General features: G+C 38.7%; 1 protein-coding gene across 2 annotated transcripts; it reads right to left on the bottom strand.

Moving 5' to 3' along the window:
* Positions 1–709: 709 nt before the first annotated feature.
* Positions 710–17,534, bottom strand: LOC120112159 (2-alkenal reductase (NADP(+)-dependent)-like). 2 transcript variants are annotated; one of them, XM_039130842.1, is made up of 5 exons: positions 17,291–17,534; positions 15,904–16,081; positions 15,105–15,271; positions 14,340–14,422; positions 710–1,221 (listed from the first exon to the last, which is right to left on the bottom strand). In XM_039130842.1, the coding sequence occupies exons 1-5, from the start codon at positions 17,507–17,509 to the stop codon at positions 843–845; spliced, it is 1,026 nt and encodes a 341-aa protein (XP_038986770.1). In that variant the 5' UTR covers positions 17,510–17,534; the 3' UTR covers positions 710–842. The 2 variants fall into 2 exon arrangements, with proteins under 2 accessions (XP_038986770.1, XP_038986769.1); XM_039130841.1 differs by lacking the exon at positions 710–1,221 and adding an exon at positions 13,301–13,752.
* Between the last annotated feature and the right edge of the window lie 1,428 nt (positions 17,535–18,962).

Genomic DNA, 18,962 nt, shown 5'->3' with positions numbered 1-18,962 from the left:
TAGAAGCTTAACTTGGTGAAGGCCGCGGTCGCCGCTCCAGAAGAATCCCATCCTGTTTTTAATCATTTATTTTAAGGGAAGCCACTGCTGTTCGCAAAGATCACCCGCAGGGGAGACCGAAATATATGCAGGGAAAGGAGCCGGGATTGCAATATAGAAGGTGGGCTAGACTCCTAGTTTCATTATCACTGGTCCTGGTATTGATTGATGCCTATCAGAAGACTCTTCATGAAATTGTTCTCAAATACCAATGAGAAGAGTATTAAATGAGGATATCTCATTGCAGTCTTTCATCATCTAAGCGTGAGAGTTTACATGGCTCTTATCTACATCGATCATCAGCTTAATCTCCATGAATTCCTATCTTCATGATAAGAGGTTGATTTCCAAAAGCTCAACTTTTGTGGGATAGCATGTCAGTCAAAGAATCCCTGATCTTTCATAGCAGAAACAATGGCATTTTATGCTGATTTTAGCCAGTACTTTTTGTTGGTGCACTTTCCTTGACAAGGATGAAAAGGGTCATTCATTGAAGATGGGACTATTTATAAGAACACGGAGGGAAGACATCCAAAAGTATAATTGTGACAGACCGGACCAGCTTGCAAATATGCAACCAAATTCACTCCCTGTAGAATGAGCAGCAACATATACCCCAAAAATGTCTCTCTAAACGAAAGACATCAAAAAGAACATCCCAACCAAAATATGACATCATAGCAATTGCGCATATAAAATTCAGTCGTTCATTTCATAGAGGCACAATACAATCTACTCGAAAAGAGCAGATGGTTATTTTTTGGGAAGGTTTACAGAAGTAGTCTGATGCTCACACTGATTGTTCATTCATGAGAAATTACAACCAACTGTTTACCAACATTGCGGCCTCCAAAGAGCCCCAACAGTGCTGCTGGAGCATTCTCAAGTCCTTCAGCTTTATCCTCCACATAAGTGATCTTCCCATCCTTTATATACTCGCCAATAATCTCCTCAAACTGATGATATTTATGAAAAAAATCGCTAAACAGGAACCCTTCCATTCTGATGCGCTTTGTGACGAGGTATAATGAGTTGTGCACACCCTCAGGTTTCTCGAGGTTGTATTGAGAAATCATTCCACATCCTGCGATCCGACCATGGGTCCTCATGTTGATAAGAACAGCATCCAGCATTGGACCACCAACATTCTCGAAGTAGATGTCGATACCTTCGGGAAACAACCTGAAAAGAAAGACTTCATTAGATTGTTGTTGGAAAGAAATTGTTACTGCTCTTCTTCACACTGTAAAATTAAATGACCTAACAAACAATACTCAGGGGACAGAGCTATCTATCTAATACCAGCTTGCCACTATTTATATTTGGATTTTTTGTATGAGTATTCTTCCAAAATTGATATTTGCATGTATACCCTCGTAAAACTCTGTTATTGTACAGATGCCCGTAATATAATAGTTGTTTTAACGGTGTTAAGAAAAATTATATTTATATTAATTAAAAATAAAAAAATTTTTAAAATTACGCAATTGTTCCTGTGTTATTCCTCTGCTATCGGAATCGCGATCTATTTGCATGTCTACCCATTAAGGATATTTTAATTATTTTAATTTGAAACCGTTAATTTTTTAACGTCGTTAAATAGCATTGGTACATATGCAAAAACAAAAAGAAAAAAAAAGGGTTGGATGGCAAAACAAGTATTTTATGACGGTATACATGCAAATATCAATTTTGGAAGGATATTCAAGCAAAATTTGATATTTAAGAAGCTATTCATGCAAAAAACCCTGTACATTATTATAACAACAGATTCTCTTTGGTCCAATATATGGATCCACAACCTGGGTAAATGATAGTCCAAATAAATTGAAGGCAACTCCATGTTCTCCGAACTACAATAACTAGACCATGGATGGACCTGCATTATGCAAACATCCTACATAAAAGCGCCCGCCAATCACGGATCATCACAAATTCCATCGCAGAGATTTTCAGAAATCAGGACAGTTGGAATTGAAGCTAAGATGCATATCAAGTTAGTCATAAGAAAACAGAAAAAGAACACATCCACTGTGAAACATTTCGGGTTATCGATGGTGCATTATTCTAATAGGGATTGGGGACCTACAAAATTGCAGCATTTTTCAATATCTAAGCCCCGGAGGTTGCTTGCATAATAAATTGCAGCTGAAAAGATATCTAAGGAAATTTGATGTGAAGTGCTCCCAGAAACACTCCCATTCTCTATATTCTGAAAAACAAAATTTGGGTAACCTGAATCCAATGCATGAAACCTGAAGTTAACAAATAATATATAGGTGCACTCTGTTAAGAATTCCTTGCCCATTTTAAATGAATCTTCATGTGCAGGTTCTAGCCTCATGCCTAATCAATTTTTTGTATTTCTTATGTGTTTCAGCAATTCCTCCTATCCAAAATTTGAGAACCCAAGTCACAGTCTTACAAACCTTTTCATCAGAACCAGCACTTCCAACCACGTAACAGCCCATTAATTTGGCAAGCTGCCCAACAAGCTGTCCAACGGCACCTGATGCAGCAGAGACAAAGACATATTCCCCTTTCTTTGGCGAGCTGATCTCATGAAATCCAATATAAGCTGTGAACCCTGCCATGCCTGAATATGAAAATAGTGATGTCAGAAGCCATATGACAAATTGCACGGGAAGCACGGAAACTAAGGAACAGAACTATTCTACCAAAGTTCAGTGACATTCTTTTTCTTCACCATAGTGATTACTTGATCTACATCTGGTTTAGTACACTTGTGGACTCTGTTAATCATTGAAACCACCTTAATCATTGAAAAAATAAATCTAATTTACACTGAGCTTTTCACTTGTTTGACTTTTTTTTCTTTTCTGAACACGGTTTCAGGTATCTGCCTCAGCAGGCAATCCTTGATCCAGATGATATAATTCACATATGGCCTTACTCATCCCTGAACATTTCCATTATCATTAATAGGTAATACCAAGGATTTTTTTTGATAAAAAAACTAACACTGATATTCCATATTCCATACCATGTTAGATGTTAATGATTTTCAGTATCATTTTGCCATTGTTGCAAGATTTACAACCACAGTTGTTAAACAACAATGTAGCACAACTGTCAAATCAGAAGAACCTTAAAGTAGCATATAACGATATCAAAGAATGACTACTGTTTAATGGTTATGTATTCAACATATTCGGATGGCGAATACCAGATTTGTAGGCATTTTGCTGAACAAACAACTTACCAAGAAGGCCAGTGTAATAGGAAAGGGGAACATCAGTGTATCTGATCTTGAAAAGCATCTCTGTTTCTGTGATGAGGCTATACTCTTCCCATCCAGTCATGCCCCACACAAAGTCACCTACCTTGAAATCTGGATGGCTAGAATCCACCACTTTACCTACACCAAAACCAGTTATGACCTGTACAACGAAAGAAGAAAAAAGATGAACATGGAGAAACAGGGAACCTTAAAATGTAAGCTTACATAAGTAGAAGTTCCATAATGGTAATATTGTCCGAAACAGCTTTAGCTTGATTGGGGAAATGGATGGCCTTTTACTTCATCAAGTTCAAAAATACTAGCTGTTATTTGAGCTCTAATGATGTAGCAAACATGAATTACAGAGAATATGACTTTTTACACAGGATTAAGAAACTCAAATAATACTTTCCGGCTAGTCATTTTGGATGAGATCTTGGGTTGTTATAATATTACTATAGAACTAGCAATATAATATGAGACAAATTTCCCAGTGGATTAAAAAGATCGTAAAAACATCTAAAGACGTGCTAAAAATACTTTTTATTAGAGAAGGGAAAAACATACACATACACATACACACACTCCCTTCCCCCAGGACGACACGCAGCAAACAAATCCACAAGAACAAACAAGTACTGAAAAGAACCATCAAATTCTCGGTAGTTTTGTGCCTTTTCTAAAAGGTCGTAACCACTGTACAATAGAACGAGTCAGTGCGTGCAATAATCGTAAGAAAAACTGCAGCACAAGGTTGTCGGATACTACTTTATTCGAATAATCAAGTATACGACGCAAGCAACAAACAAAAGGACCAATTCAACCCCAAAACCGGGGCTAAAAAACTTAGATCCAAGATTCCATAAAACAGCTACCATAACTCCAATGAAAACATAAGAGAAATAAGTTGTAGGAACAAAAAAAAAAGCTGAGAGAGGGAGGGGGGTCTTATACTCTTATTATATATTATATTTATATGGTATACCGAGCCGGGGACGAAGTCGGGGACGTAGGAGGGCTCGTCGTGCTTGCTCATACGCGATCGCATATAAGGGTCGCAGGAGAGGTACAGGTTCTTGAGCAGCACCGCCTTCGATTCCTCGGGGACCTTCAATCGGACGGTGTCCGTCGTCACGACCTCCATGTCGCTCTCCTTGGGGAAACCCGCCGTTATGAAGTCCTTCAACACAACCTTCTTGTTCGCCCTCACCTCCGCCATCGCGCTCTCTCTCTGTCACTCCCTCTCCCTCTGCGGGCTTTAGAGAAGGCCTATGGACGAGGATTCGTGATATTAAGTGCTTCACGTAGGAGGCTCTAGATATTTACTATCGTAATGCTTATAATATTATAATATTTAGTATAACTATTGTAATGGTTGCTGTAAATTAACTAATCGTAAATTTGTAATGATTGGGCAGCCGGTGTAAAATATATGTATATATAATATTATAATATTTATTATAATTATTGTAACAGTTGCTGTAAATTAGCTACTATGATGATTGCGCAGCCTGTGTGATATATATATATATATATATATAATATTATAATATTTATTATAACTATAGATGGAAATTCGTGATATTATGTATTATAATATTTATTATAATTATTGTAATGGTTGCTGTAACTTAACTATTGTAATGATTGAGCGACCGGTGTAATATATAAATATAAATATATATAATATTATTATATTTATTGTAACTATAGATGAGGATACGTGATTTTATGTATTATAATATTTATTATAATTATTATAATGGTTGCTGTAACTTAACTATTGTAATGATTGAGCGACCGGTGTAATATATAAATATAAATATATATATATATATAATATTATTATATTTATTGTAACTATAGATGAGGATACGTGATTTTATGTATTATAATATTTATTATAATTATTATAATGGTTGCTGTACCTTAACTATTGTAATGATTGAGCGACCGGTGTAATATATAAATATAAATATATATATATATATATATAATATTATTATATTTATTGTAACTATAGATGAGGATTCGTGATATTATGTATTATAATATTTATTATAATTATTGTAATGGTTGCTGCACCACTTAACTATTGTAATGATTGAGCGGCCGGTGTAATATATATATATATATATATATATATATATATATATATATATATATATATATATATATATATATATATATATATATATATATATGTTGTGGTTCAAATTTAGCCCGAGGGTAACTACGCTGGAGGAGTCAAGGGAGCTGCCGGCTTGAGTGGAGAAACGAGAGCCACCTCCCGTGCGACGGCATACCTGCACAAGGCTTCACTGGTGGTTCCGGTGAGGGCCCTTCGTCGACGCTCAAGTTAGAGTAGATCTTAGTTGGTCCAGAAGTCTCCTTAGGTGTTACCTGATGGGGCTATTTATAGTCTCTGTTGAGGTATCCAAATGACGGAGATATGGCCCGTCTTCATCATGGGAGAAGATGGATTTTAGACAAATGGCGCGTAGCTAGAGCTTGCTTGAGGCGCGCAGTGTAGGCCGTTCCTATGAACGATAAGGCGTTGATAGATATTATAGGGTACGGTTGGAGGAGCATGGCGTTGTCCTTGGCTGTCGTTGGCCAGCAAGCAAAGTATGGCGCGGTGAAGTTGTAATATACGGCCATGTAGGCGGGCGTGGGCACGCGCGTGGATGCGATCGTGGGCGAGGCCGAGCTCGATAAGAGGTCGCATCATATATTCGGCGAGGTTGGCTTGGCGAGTGCCGAGGTTGGCCTAACTTCCCTAATTCCGAAGTTTGCTCGGCAGGGCACCCCAAGCTTGAATGTCGGGGGGCGTTGTTGGATGGGGCGCCCCGAACTTAGTCGGGGCGTATCGTTGAATATAAAGGGCGCCCTAAAGCACGGCCAAGGCGCATCGGCGAATATAAAGGCACCCTAAGCTCGGCCAGGGCGCGTCGGTGAATATAAGGGCACCCTGAGCTCGACTAGGGTGCGTCGGCGAGTATAAAAGGCGCCCTGAGCTTGATCGTGGCGCGTCGGCGCATAGTCCTGCGGTCGAGGAGCTCTTGGGCTCGCCGCTAGCACAACAGGGTGTCCCGGGCTTAGGCTCGGAACGTCATTATAGGCATTAGAAGAAGTTACGACAGGTCATAGTAGTGGGGAGGTCTGGCCGGGTCAACTGAATCTTCAGCGAAGTTCGAGGCCGGGCTGATTCTGAGCATGAGCAAGGTCCTGCCTGGTCGATGTTGTGGTTTGCCCGGCTGGGGCAGGATGATCCTTTACCCTAAGCAGGACGATCAATTTCGCTCCCCATCAATATATATATATATATATATATATATATATATATATATATATATATATATATATATATATATATATATATATATATATATATATTACACTGGCTGCTCAACCATTACAATAATTAATTTACAGCAACCATTACAATAGTTATACTAAATATTATAATACATAATATCACGTAACTCAACCATAGTTATATTAAATATGATAATATTTTATATATATATATATAATTATAATATTTATCATAACTATAGATGAGGAATCGTGATATTATGTATCATAATATTTATTATAATTATTGTAATGGTTGTTGTAACTTGATTACTGTAATGAGTGAGCAGCCGGTGTAAAATAAAAAAAGAGTATAATATTATAATATTTATTATAGCTATAGATGAGGATTCGTAATATTATATATTATAATATTTATTATAACTATTGTAATGATTACTGTAAATTAGCCTGATTTGCTTTTTTGAGAGTATGAAAATAGCGAGACTTTGTCAAAGCAGTGGATATTGCTGGTGCACCGTAGTGTATGTCGATTTCCACATTTTTCCTACGGGAGGAGGCATCACGACGCCTGGACGGCAAAGCTAAACGTCAAACGATGTCGTCCGAGCATCAATTTTTCTTTTTTTTTTTGTTTTTTTTGTCTAAGTATCAGCTTTTAGCGTCATGCTAAATAAGAATTGGGACGGACCTACAGGCATTATTTTAAATTCTAGCAAAAAATGGAGGGCATCATGACCATCCTACAATAAAATGGGGACGAACTTTGAAACTATCTGTATGGAAAAGAAGGGGGAGAAAAAGAAAAAATTTAAAAATTTTCTCGAGTAAAGAACTTTTAAACTTGACTCTCAACTGTAATCACCACCACAAGTGACATATATGCAATTCTCCATGCATCCTTCCTAGCTCATACACCTTTGAAACATCCCATCCAAAGAAAAAACTTTGCCATGAAATTCCACAAGTAGCCCCTCTCAACTTGGCCTTGAAGGTTCCAAGAATCATTCAGCCAGGTTTTTTACGTCAACTCTCGACATAGAAAGGCCGAGAGAAACAACATTGATGTCTGCAGAAGTGACATCAAAATTAAATGATGCACTTGCAAGGCATGCACCACAATTATATGAAGTATTCTTGGTGTTTTCCAAATTAAAATTCATCTATATTTATTTTTACAAATCATCACATGCTAGGTTATAAGGTTTTGGTGCCAGACAGTTCATAAAACAACTGAAGCTGGGATCATAACAGGATTTCTTCAAGATTGTTCAGCCAAAAAATGCGCCAAGGCACTACAGGAAAATGGAGATTTCCCGACGCTTTTTTTCCGACGCTAGGGAGAAGCGTCGGGAAATCCCCCTCCCCGCCGAACTTTGCCGACGCTTTTGAAAAGCGTCGGTACAGCTTGGGAATCAACGACGCTTAAAAGCGTCGTTAATGGTTGGTCCTACGACGACGCTTATAAGCGTAGTCGGAGGCCAAATTCCCTCAAATATCAGCCTCCCATCAAGATGCCCTAGCTGTTATCCCTCTCCTCTCCTCTCCCCCTCTCCTCTCCTCTCCTCCTCCATACGGCGCCGACAATCCACCGCCTCCCCCCCTCTCTCACCTCCATCCCGAACCCCAATCTGGAGGAAAGATGACTTCAGGTGAAGAGGAGGAAAAGGAGGAGGGAAGATGGTGAGGGGGAAGACGAAGATGAATCTCCAGCACCAGGTTCGGCATCACCTCTCCCTTCTTTTCTAGCTTATAACCCTCTCGATCCTCTCCTCTCCTCCCTACAGCGCCGACAATCCACCGCGTTCAGATGACTCCAGGCAAGTGAGGAGGAGGAAAGATGACTCCAGGTTAGGGTTCTCTCTCGATCTACTCCCTCTTCCTCCGCCTTACCTCTCGCCTTCTTACTCTCCGGGGGGCCTGTTGTTTTTCTTGGATGGAAATATTCTGAGAGGAAAGCGAGGAAAAATAAATTAATTTAGAGATGGAACTTCGAGTGATATTAATGGCGATTCTGTTCATCTCATCGGTAGCTACTGGAATTGGAGCTGGAATAGGGGAGGATTACGTCCGGCCCAAGCCCCGGAAAGCCCTAACTTTTCCATGGAAGCGGAAGCAGTCCTCGGAGCCCCAGCAAGTGAGTTTTCGATCACCTTCTGCGGATAATTTAGAAAAAAAATTGTTTTGTTTGAGGTTTGGATCGTGATCTGATCCTATTTAGGAACGTCGCTCGCCGGATCTGTTGCTCTCATTGTTTCTAGTTTGTGGAACAAGTCGCTGATTGATGGTTTTAGTGTAGTTTGTTGGCTATTTTTAGAATGTTTTGATGGAAAATACCTAATTGGTTCTGGTGCTATTTATCCAGGAACTGCTTCGAACTCAAAATTCCCAGTTTCAATGTACTGAGGGCAGATTTTTCCTCTTCTTATGTAAGTATTAGATTCTATTTGTTTCTTTTTCTTTAATTCCTCTTCTTGCTTTCGATAAAGTCTTGAATTCTTGATTCCATTTCAGGGCATTTTTTCGCTGCTCAATCTGGTGGTCTTCCCTCTCGCCTACACTCGGTCCCCAGTGAAGAAAATAATTTTTTTTTAATAATTGAAGGCTAAAGCCGACGCTTATAAGCGTCGGCTTTGAGGATTTTAGCGACGCTTTTAAGCGTCGCTAGAAAGCGTTGCTAAAAACCTACCTTTCACGACGCTTTCCCAAAGCGTCGGGAAAAACTTTTCCCACGCAGGAATAAACAACGCTTTGGTGACGCTTTTAGAAGCGTCGGCTGGACTTTAGCCGACGCTTATAAGCGTCGCTAAAGGTCGAAAAATGCGTCGGGATAGGTGGGTTTTCCTGTAGTGAGGTCATGCATCTTCTCAAGTACCACACATAACTAAGCCAAGATTGATAGGTATAGAAGCTTAACTTAGTTTGATAAGAAGTTCATTCACACCGTTGGGACAACTAGTGATCTGAGCTATGTTGTTGAGCTTGGCTTGAGCCCGATTATTTATTTGATACTACGAGTTGAACCTGGGCAGCGTATTTCTTGACCTAGGTTGGTCAATTTGCATCTGCAGCTGCTTGAAAAGAATTTGAATTAATACAAAGGCAAAATTGGACGTGTACTAGAAGTGTGAAATCACATTTTCTGAAAATAGCTCTTTCTTATTGTGTGACAAGCACGGGGAACCCTCAACCCTTATCCAGCTTCATCTTATAAAGGTAATGAGATAGAAAAGTTGTATCCTAAGTAGCTACTAACACAACAAAGAGAAATTATATCATACACTATGGCTGTGCACCATGCCAATCAGGTCGCCTCATTCCCGTAGGCCTCATTCTTCATACGGACATGATTGGTGTGGTGCATGGCTATATTGGTGCATGCGGTGCAAGATATAATTTGCCCACAACGAAGCAAGGTAGTCCATTTGCATCTCCAAGGTTAAGATGAGCAGCCCATTGGGCCTGCTTGGGGTGGGGTGCCTCCAATCATATTCTGTAGCTTACTGCTCTCTTATTGGTTGATATCAAAAAAAATAAAAAAATATGCTTCATGTAAAGGCAAAAATATTTACAATCTTCCTATCGACATTAATGAGCTCTTAATTCCTTTTGGTTTTAAAGATATTGAGTCTGACTTGAATCTGAGCCAGCAGGAATCCTAAAATAGTCCAAGTAAACCCTTTAGGGTTCAAACCCTTATTCATTAAGCATGAATACAGCTTAAGTCTCTGGGTTTGTTGATTTTAAGTAGATTCTGAAATTACCCAATCCAATCAGTTGACGCAATTTTTAGTTTTCTTCACAAAAAATAATTTTCCATCTCAAAGCTCTATCCCAGTAACATGAGTGTTTTGGGTTGGAGTTGTAGCCAATTTTATGGGAAATAAGATGCCACCAAAAGACCATGTGGAATTTGAGCTTGGGGCCTATGATTCAGGAGGATCACCTGACTCAATATAGACCAGTTTGGCCATTACGAGTATTCAGGAGGAACACCAAACTCGATGTCGAATACTTTGGCTACTATAAGTATTTAAGAGGATTACTAGACTCGATGTGAAACATTTTAGCTACTACGAGTATTCAAGAGGATCACTAAACTCGATATGGAATATCTTGGCCACTACGAGTATTCAGGAAGATCACTATACTCAATGTGGAATACTTTAATCCCTTCGACTATTCAGGATGATCACCAGACTTAGTATGGAATACTATGACTACTACGAGCAAGGTTGGATACAGTTCAAAAGCAAGATCCGCCACATCAGGAAGGCGAGTCCTTTCGGAGCCCATAACTGGTCATATGATGCTCGATCTTTTCGAGATCTACAATATTGGGCCAAACATTGAATCGGGCTAAAATTCTATCATTTGGGCCCTAAAACGGACTGGTCAAACCAAAAATTTCTTTTTCGGATAAGATTTTGACCGAGAGTAGCTCTTTATATGAGAAGAACAGGCGAAGCGACAGAAGGCAGAGTTAATATAGAAGTTGAGATCTACCTTTTCAAAAAAATTTAACTTTTTTTAAAATATTTGTATTAATTATATTTATTTTAGAATATCTAGTTCTATTCGAACTAGGAGAGAAATCCAACCTAAATTGTGAAAAGTGGAACCTCATTAATATTATAAATGGGAGCTATATACCTCAGTTTAAGAGGTGGGATGGATTAATAAAAGAAAAAGGACTTAAAGTCCTACTTTCAAGATTTTTCCATCTTCTTTTAGTTTTCTTTTGAGAGATTTGGGTTGAGTGGGTTAAATAAAATCTTTCTTCTCTCCAATCGGATCAAGTTGATATTAGAGCCATGCTCATACATGGAGGAATTCCAACTTGAACCGATCAGATCTAGTTGATATCAGAGCTATGCTCTTATATAGTGGAATTCTAACTTGATCTGATCAAATCAAGTTGGTATCAGAGCTTCGGTCCTCTACATCTATATGAGCCTTAGTACACAATCCAGATGCATGAGCAGTACAAGTAATTAGGAGAAGGGCTATTCGTGCTTGAAGTATATTGAAGTACAAAAGCGACTATGGATGTTACTTCTACCTCGGCGAATGATGAGATGATGAAACATCTTACACAACTAAAGAAGAAGATAGCCTAACTCAAATCGTGTCTCGATTGGCTACGCTTTCAACACAAGCACTAATAACTCTATCTTTGAGCAAAACCAAATAGTTCAGCCGTAAGGCAGGAAAACAAGCATTTTTTCATCTTTATTTCTAATTTAGCGGAAGCTAAATCCTCTAAACAATGGAAAATCTGATCCAGGAGAATCACCGAACTCGATGTAGATTAGTTTGGTTACTAAACTCTAAAGTATTTAGGAGGATCACCAAACTCAATATAGACCACTTTGGTCGCCGGTTGTTCACCATCTCTGGCTGCCAACCAAGTCCCCTAGCATGACCACTGAAGGTCCCGACCTCTCTTTCCTCCTTCTCTCTAGTTTCTCTCTCTTCTCCCTCTTTCTCTTTCTATGAAGACCCATAGAACCAAGTATCGAGTCCCATCTTCCTATCCTATGAATCCGAGTTGACCTTTGCAAAGAGATCCTGAACCGCCTTGGTGCTCCGAAAGCCTACTGGACCGATTACTCTAGCCTTATAGAGTGTCTTTAAAACCCACTGATAATGAACCCCTTTGAATCATTTTGGCCATGATCGAGTCTGTGCCCATGATTTATTGATCAAATCGCTTAAATCTAACCCGTCTGGAACCATTGCACACCCGGTCAAACATCCTTTCCTCTTGTTATTTTAAGACTATAAAAGTTATTTGACAAGAATTAATTTTACTTTTAATATTTTAAATATATTTAATAGATTCATCTAATGATAATTTAATATATTCATCTAATGAATTAATTTTGCTTTTAGATATTTTAATAAATTTAATAGTCCTTGTCTCTTTATTATTTTCAGATTATCATGTTTTTCATGCATATGGTTTGTTAGTGAAGATATCATATTATTCTTACAATTATGGATCAACAAATATTAAGAAAATTTTGCTTTGTTATGAAAAGCGGTTCTATGAGTGGTTTTAATGAAGATAATATATTTATGAAATATAAATCTGATCATGCAATTTAATATTTTTTTATCTACTTATGTGTATGTTTTAAGAAAAAAATATGAATATTTCGAAAGTTCAATTAAGTATATATATCTCGTAGAATTGGAGAAGATCCACACCCGAAGCTATCATCCGCACGAACACAGGCCCTACCAACTGGTATAAAGTTGGCATATCAAACATTATACTCCGTTGATTACGAATACATGTCGAGAGTCTAAAATAATCTTAGCATGAATATCTATATGGTAGAAAAATGATTTATTAATTTATTTGTAATATAAATTTGGCGGAGGAGGAGGAGGAGGAGGCGGCGGTGGGAGGAGAGAAAGAAAGCGGAGGTGCGGGAGAAGTGAAGAAGAGACGGTGGTGCATGGAAACCCATGCCTCGTCTGCTTCCCCCAGCCCCGAGGTCCACGGCGAAGGCTGCGGTCGCCGCTCCAGAAGAATCCCATCCTGTTTTTAATCATTTAATTGATGGGAAGCCACTGCCGTATACCCCAAAAATGCCTTTCTAAACGAAAAACCTAAAAAACAGCTTCCCAAACAAAATATGAGATCATAGCAATTGCGCACATAAGATTCAATCCTTCATAGAGGTACAATACAATCTACTCGAAAAGAGCAGTTGGTTATTTTTTGGGAAGGTTTAAAGAAGTAGTCTGATGCTCACACAGCTATTCATTCATGAGAAACTACAACCAACTGTTTACCAACATTGCGGCCTGCAAAGAGCCCCACCAGTGCTGCAGGAGCATTCTCAAGTCCTTCAGCTTTATCCTCCACATAAGTGATCTTCCCATCCTTTATATACTCGCCAATAATCTCCTCAAACTGATGATATTTATGCAAAAAATCGCCAATATTGAACCCTTCCATTCTGATGCGCTTTGCAATGACGTACAATAAGTTGTGCACGCCCTCAGGTTTCTCGAGACTGTATTGAGAAATCATTCCACACACTGCGATCCGACCATGGTTCCTCATGTTGATAAGAACAGCGTCCAGCATCGGACCACCAACATTCTCGAAGTAGATATCGATACCTTCGGGAAACAACCTGAAAGGAAAGACTTCGTTAGATTGTTGTTGGAAAGTAATTGCTGGTGCTCTTCTTCACCTTGCTGCAATGGAGCATATATGGTTCACACTGTAAAATTAAATGACCGAACAAACTATACTCAGGGGACAGAGCTATCTATCTAATACCAGCTTGCCACTATTTATATTATTATAACAACAGATTCTCTTTGGTTCAATATATAGAGAAGAAATCTCCACAACCAGGGTATATGACAGTCCAAATAATTTGAAGGCAACTCCATGTTCTCCAAACTACAATAACTAGACCATGGATGGACCTGCATTATGCAAACATCCTACATAAAAGCGCCCGCCAATCACGGATCATCACAAATTCCATTGCAGAGATTTTCAGAAATCAGGACAGTTGGAATTGAAGCTAAGATGCATATCATACACAGGCGAGACCCATGCCACATACTTGTCTCAGTTGTCTGTGTCATGTAATTCCATGCATCACTAAGAGTTTAAGGCTGGATGCAGAACACTAGTTTCATAAACCATCAGTTCTCTCGAGATAAAAAAAAAAAAAAAAGTCAGTTAAAAAAAGAAGAAGCAACCAACCTCTTTAAAGCTGCACTCAAGTCTGGCTCCTTCTTATAATTAAAAGCCTCATCAAAACCAAACTTGTTCTTCAATAAGTTAACCTGAGTAGACAGTGCCAAAAAGGAAGTTGAGCAATCTTAAACAGAAGAGGCATAGGTAAAATGCAATGAGAACACAAAATCTCTCTCAGGACTGTAGTGCCAAAAAAGAAATTGAGTGATGCTTAAACAGAAGAGGCATGAGTAATATGCATACGATAACACAAAATCTCTCAGGACTAGTGCTTTGTTTCACTAAAGCTGAATATGTACAATTTTCTTCTCTGCAACCACAATCATATCCATTATACCTCTTCGACCTCATGTTAGTCATAAGAAAACAGAAAAAGAACACATCCACTGTGAAACATTTCAGGTTATCGATGGTGCATTCTTCTAATAGGGATTGGGGACCTACAAAATTGTAGCATTTTTCAATATCTAAGCCCCTGAGGTTGTTTGCATAATAAATTGCAGGTGAAAAGGGATCTAAGGAAATTTGATGTGAAGTGCTCCCAGAAACACTCCCATTATCTATATTCTGAAAAACAAAATTTGGGTAAACTGAATCCAATACATGAAACCTCAAGTAAACAACTAATAGGTGTACTCTGTTAAAAATTCCTCTTATCAATTTTTATGTGCAGGTTCTAACCTCATGCCTGATCAATTTTTTGTATTTCTTATGTGTTTCAGAAATTCTTCTTATCCAAAATTTGAGAACTCAAGTCACAGTCTTACAAACCTTTTCATCAGAACCAGCACTTCCAACCACGTAACAGCCCATTAATTTGGCAAGCTGCCCAACAAGCTGTCCAACGGCACCTGATGCAGCAGACACAAAGACATATTCCCCTTTCTTTGGCGAGCTAATCTCATGAAATCCAATATAAGCTGTGAACCCTGCCATGCCTGAATATGAAAATAGTGATGTCAGAAGCCATATGACATATTGCACGGGGGAAACTAAGGAACAGAACTATTCTACCAAAGTTCAGTGACATTCTTTTTCTTCACCATAGTGATTACTTGATCTACATCTGGTTTAGTACACTTGTGGACTCTCTCGGCTTGATGCACAAAGCTGATAATTGAAACCACCTTAATCACTGAAATAATAAATCTAATTTACACTGAGCTTTTCACTTGTTTGACTTTTTTTTTTTTCTGAACATGGTTTCAGGTATCTGCCTCAGCAGGCAATCCTTGATCCAGATGGTATAATTCACATATGGCCTTACTTATCCCTGAACATTTCCATTATCATTAATAGGTAATACCAAAGAATAAAAAAAATAAATAAATAAATATTCCATAGTCCATACAATGTTCGATGTTAATGATTTTCAGTATCATTTTGCCATTCTTGCAAGATTTACAACCACAGTTGTTAAACAATAATGTAATACAACTGTCAAATCAGAAGAACCTTAAAGTAACATATTGCGATATCAAAGAACGGCTACTGTTTAATGGTTATGTACTCAACATATTCGGATGGCGAATACCAGATTTGTAGGCATTTTGCTGAACAAACAACTTACCAAGAAGGCCAGTGTAATAGGAAAGGGGTACATCAGTGTATCTGATCTTGAAAAGCATCTCTGTTTCTGTGATGAGGCTATACTCTTCCCATCCAGTCATGCCCCACACAAAGTCACCTACCTTGAAATCTGGATGGCTAGAATCCACCACTTTACCTACACCAAAACCAGTTATGACCTGTACAACGAAAGAAGAAAAAAGATGAACTTGGAGAAACAGGGAACCTCAAAATGTAAGCCCACATAAGTAGAAGTTCCATAATGGTAATATTGTCCGAAACAGCTTTAGCTTGATTGGGGAAATGGATGGCCTTTTACTTCATCAAGTTCAAAAATACTAGCTGTTATTTGAGCTCTAATGATGTAGCAAACATGAATTACAGAGAATATGACTCTTTAACACAATGTAGGATCCATATGTATTATTTCTACAATTATAAAGATGAAATTCTAACCATTGCTTTTCAAATTATATATGTCCTTCCGCATAAATTTACTACTGACATGTTTTTCCTCTCTTGACCTGCCAATTTAGCCTTATCATCTGACCCAAGCATCTAAGTTATATTGCTATAGAACTAACAATATAATATGAGCCAAATTTTTGCATGGTAAAAGCTTAAATAACTAGAAATCAAAGATTCATATGTGCTGCAACCGTGCTGCTGGCGCGTGACACTACGCCATGACATGTCACGTACTGTCACACCCCCGATCCGAGATCGTGAGCGGGGGTCGCGTCAACTGCTACATACTTATAGTGAACTCTCTCCACAAGCAGCCATCTCAAATGATATCATGAATATGAAACGGAATTTTAACTAATAATATGCAAACTTAAATATGATTCACACTCATAATTCATTATCCTAACATTTTCTATGATTTTTTTCCTATAAACTTCTCTACCCAGCGCGCTCTTGCCATTTCTTGTTCAAATAACATATTTAATTGTGCTTTTTTTCAAAAGTCGTAACTACTGGACTGCAGAACGAGTCAGTGCGTGTAGTATATGATACAGGTAACAAACAAAACTGTACAATAATCTTAATGGCATCTAATTTAAGCACAACTGTACCATGAAGTTGTCGGATACTACTTTATTCGAATAATCAAGTATATGACCCCGGTCACAAACAAAAGGACCAATTAATTCAAACCCCAAACCCCCATAACATTACCGACCCTATCAGCTACCATTCCATCTCTTCATCCTCCAAAACCAGGCCTTAAAAACTTAGATCGAAGATTCCATAAACAGCTACCATAACTCTTAAGAAAACATAAGAGAAATAAGTTGTAGAAACGAACAAAAAAAATAAAAAAATTGAAAGAGAGAGAGAGAGAGAAGAGGAGTCTTATTGTATATTATATTTATAAGGTATACCGAGCCGGGGACGGAGGGGGGCTCGTCGTGCTTTCTCATACGCCATAGCGTATAAGGGTCGCAGGAGAGGTACATGTTCTTGAGCAGCACCGCCTTGGATCCCTCGGGGACCTTCAATCGGACGGTGTCCGTCGTCACGATCTCCATGTCACTCTCCTTGGGGAAACCCGTTATGAAGTCCTTGAGCACAACCTTCTTGTTCGCCCTCACCTCCGCCATCGCGCTCTCTCTCTCGCTTCCTCTCCCTTTGCGGGCTTTAGATAGAAGCCTATGGCCGAGGATTCCTGATATTAAATACTCCACGTAGAAGGCTCTAGAAAGACTAAACCATGCATAAATGTATCAATTCACCAAAATCTGAAAGACTAAACAATAAATATTGAGGTCACTGCGCATGTCACTGCATCAAGCCCGTTTGAAACTCTTACGAGAGTCCAAGGGCCTCACGTTTTGGAAAAGTGTCTAATAACAATATCAATGGAAATTACAAGAAAGTCTAATAATGTCTGTGCTGGTTTCCATCACGACGCTTGGAAGGCAACGCCTCGACCCAAAGCTATACGGGAAATGATGTCGTCCAAGCATCAATTTTTTTTTTTGCAAGAAATAACAAGGATGCAAAAACTCCTCCTGAGGTATTTTTTGAAGGGCAAAACTATGAAGAAAGCTTCTACCTGCCCGAAAACGGACTATACCTTTTGTAGGGACGCATCCTCTTTTCCTGCTCTAATAGATGGTGTGGTGAGCATAGACCCTCCATAGATTCCGCACGAATTCTTTCCGCTGGAGAGCTAGTGTTGGGGGTAGAGAGGGTCAGAAACTTAGTCCCACATCGATTGAGTAGCAGAAAGGATTGAGCAAAAAAAATTTTCTTTAAAAAGCGTTTTTTAAAAGATAAAACCGTAAGAGAGTTTTCCATCTGCCCTAAAGCAGATATCTCCCATAGGGATGCATCTCCTTTTTCAACGCTAACCCCTTTTGTTTTGTCGAAGTATTAACTTTTAGCGTCATGCTAACTTTTTTGTCCTGTAGGGATGCTGCGGCCGCCATTGTGGAACGTGACCATAGACCTTGTTGTAGGAAATGCGTAAGCCTATACCGCAGAATCATAATATGGCAAGTGGTCACCGATTTAAGAAATAGATTTTGTGGGGTCCAAGAAAATGATGTCAGAAGTGACATCAAAATTAAAATTCATCTATATGTATTTTTACAAATCACCGCATGCTAGGTTATGAGGTTTTGGTGCCAGACGGTTCATAAAACAACTGAAGCTGGGATCATAACAGGTTTTCTTCAACATTGTTCAGCCAAAAATTGAGCCAAGCTCATGCATTTTCTCAAGTTCCACACATAACTAAGCCAAGTTTGAGGGTTTTGGAAATGCAAAGACATATAGAAGCTTAACTTAGTTTGATAAGAAGCTCATTCACACCGTTGGGACAACTAGTGACCTGAGCTATGTTGTTGAGCTTGGCTTGAGCCCGATTATTTATTTGATACTACGAGTTCAGCCTGGGCAACTTATTTCTTGTCCTAGGTCGATCAATTTGCATCCACAGCTGCTTGAAAAGAATTTGAATTAATACAAAGCCAAAATTGAATCCGTACTAAAAGTGTGAAATCACATATTCTCATAATAGCTCTTTCTTATTGTGTGAGAAGCATGGGG

Source organism: Phoenix dactylifera, chromosome 10 (genome assembly GCF_009389715.1).
Source record: "Phoenix dactylifera cultivar Barhee BC4 chromosome 10, palm_55x_up_171113_PBpolish2nd_filt_p, whole genome shotgun sequence".
Lineage (NCBI taxonomy): Eukaryota > Viridiplantae > Streptophyta > Magnoliopsida > Arecales > Arecaceae > Phoenix > Phoenix dactylifera.
This window is presented reverse-complemented; position numbering and strand designations above follow the sequence as displayed.

What these genes read in the sequence shown, in the direction of transcription:
- LOC120112159 (XM_039130842.1), bottom strand. Translation starts at nt 17,509, where the DNA reads ATGGCGGAGGTGAGGGCGAACAAGAAGGTTGTGCTCAAGGACTTCATA. An exon ending in CCCCCTCCGTCCCCGGCTCG is followed by an intron (nt 16,082 to 17,290) that starts GTATACCTTATA and finishes TTCGTTGTACAG; the next exon opens with GTCATAACTGGTTTTGGTGT. An exon ending in GTGCTGGTTCTGATGAAAAG is followed by an intron (nt 14,423 to 15,104) that starts GTTTGTAAGACT and finishes CTGTCTACTCAG; the next exon opens with GTTAACTTATTGAAGAACAA.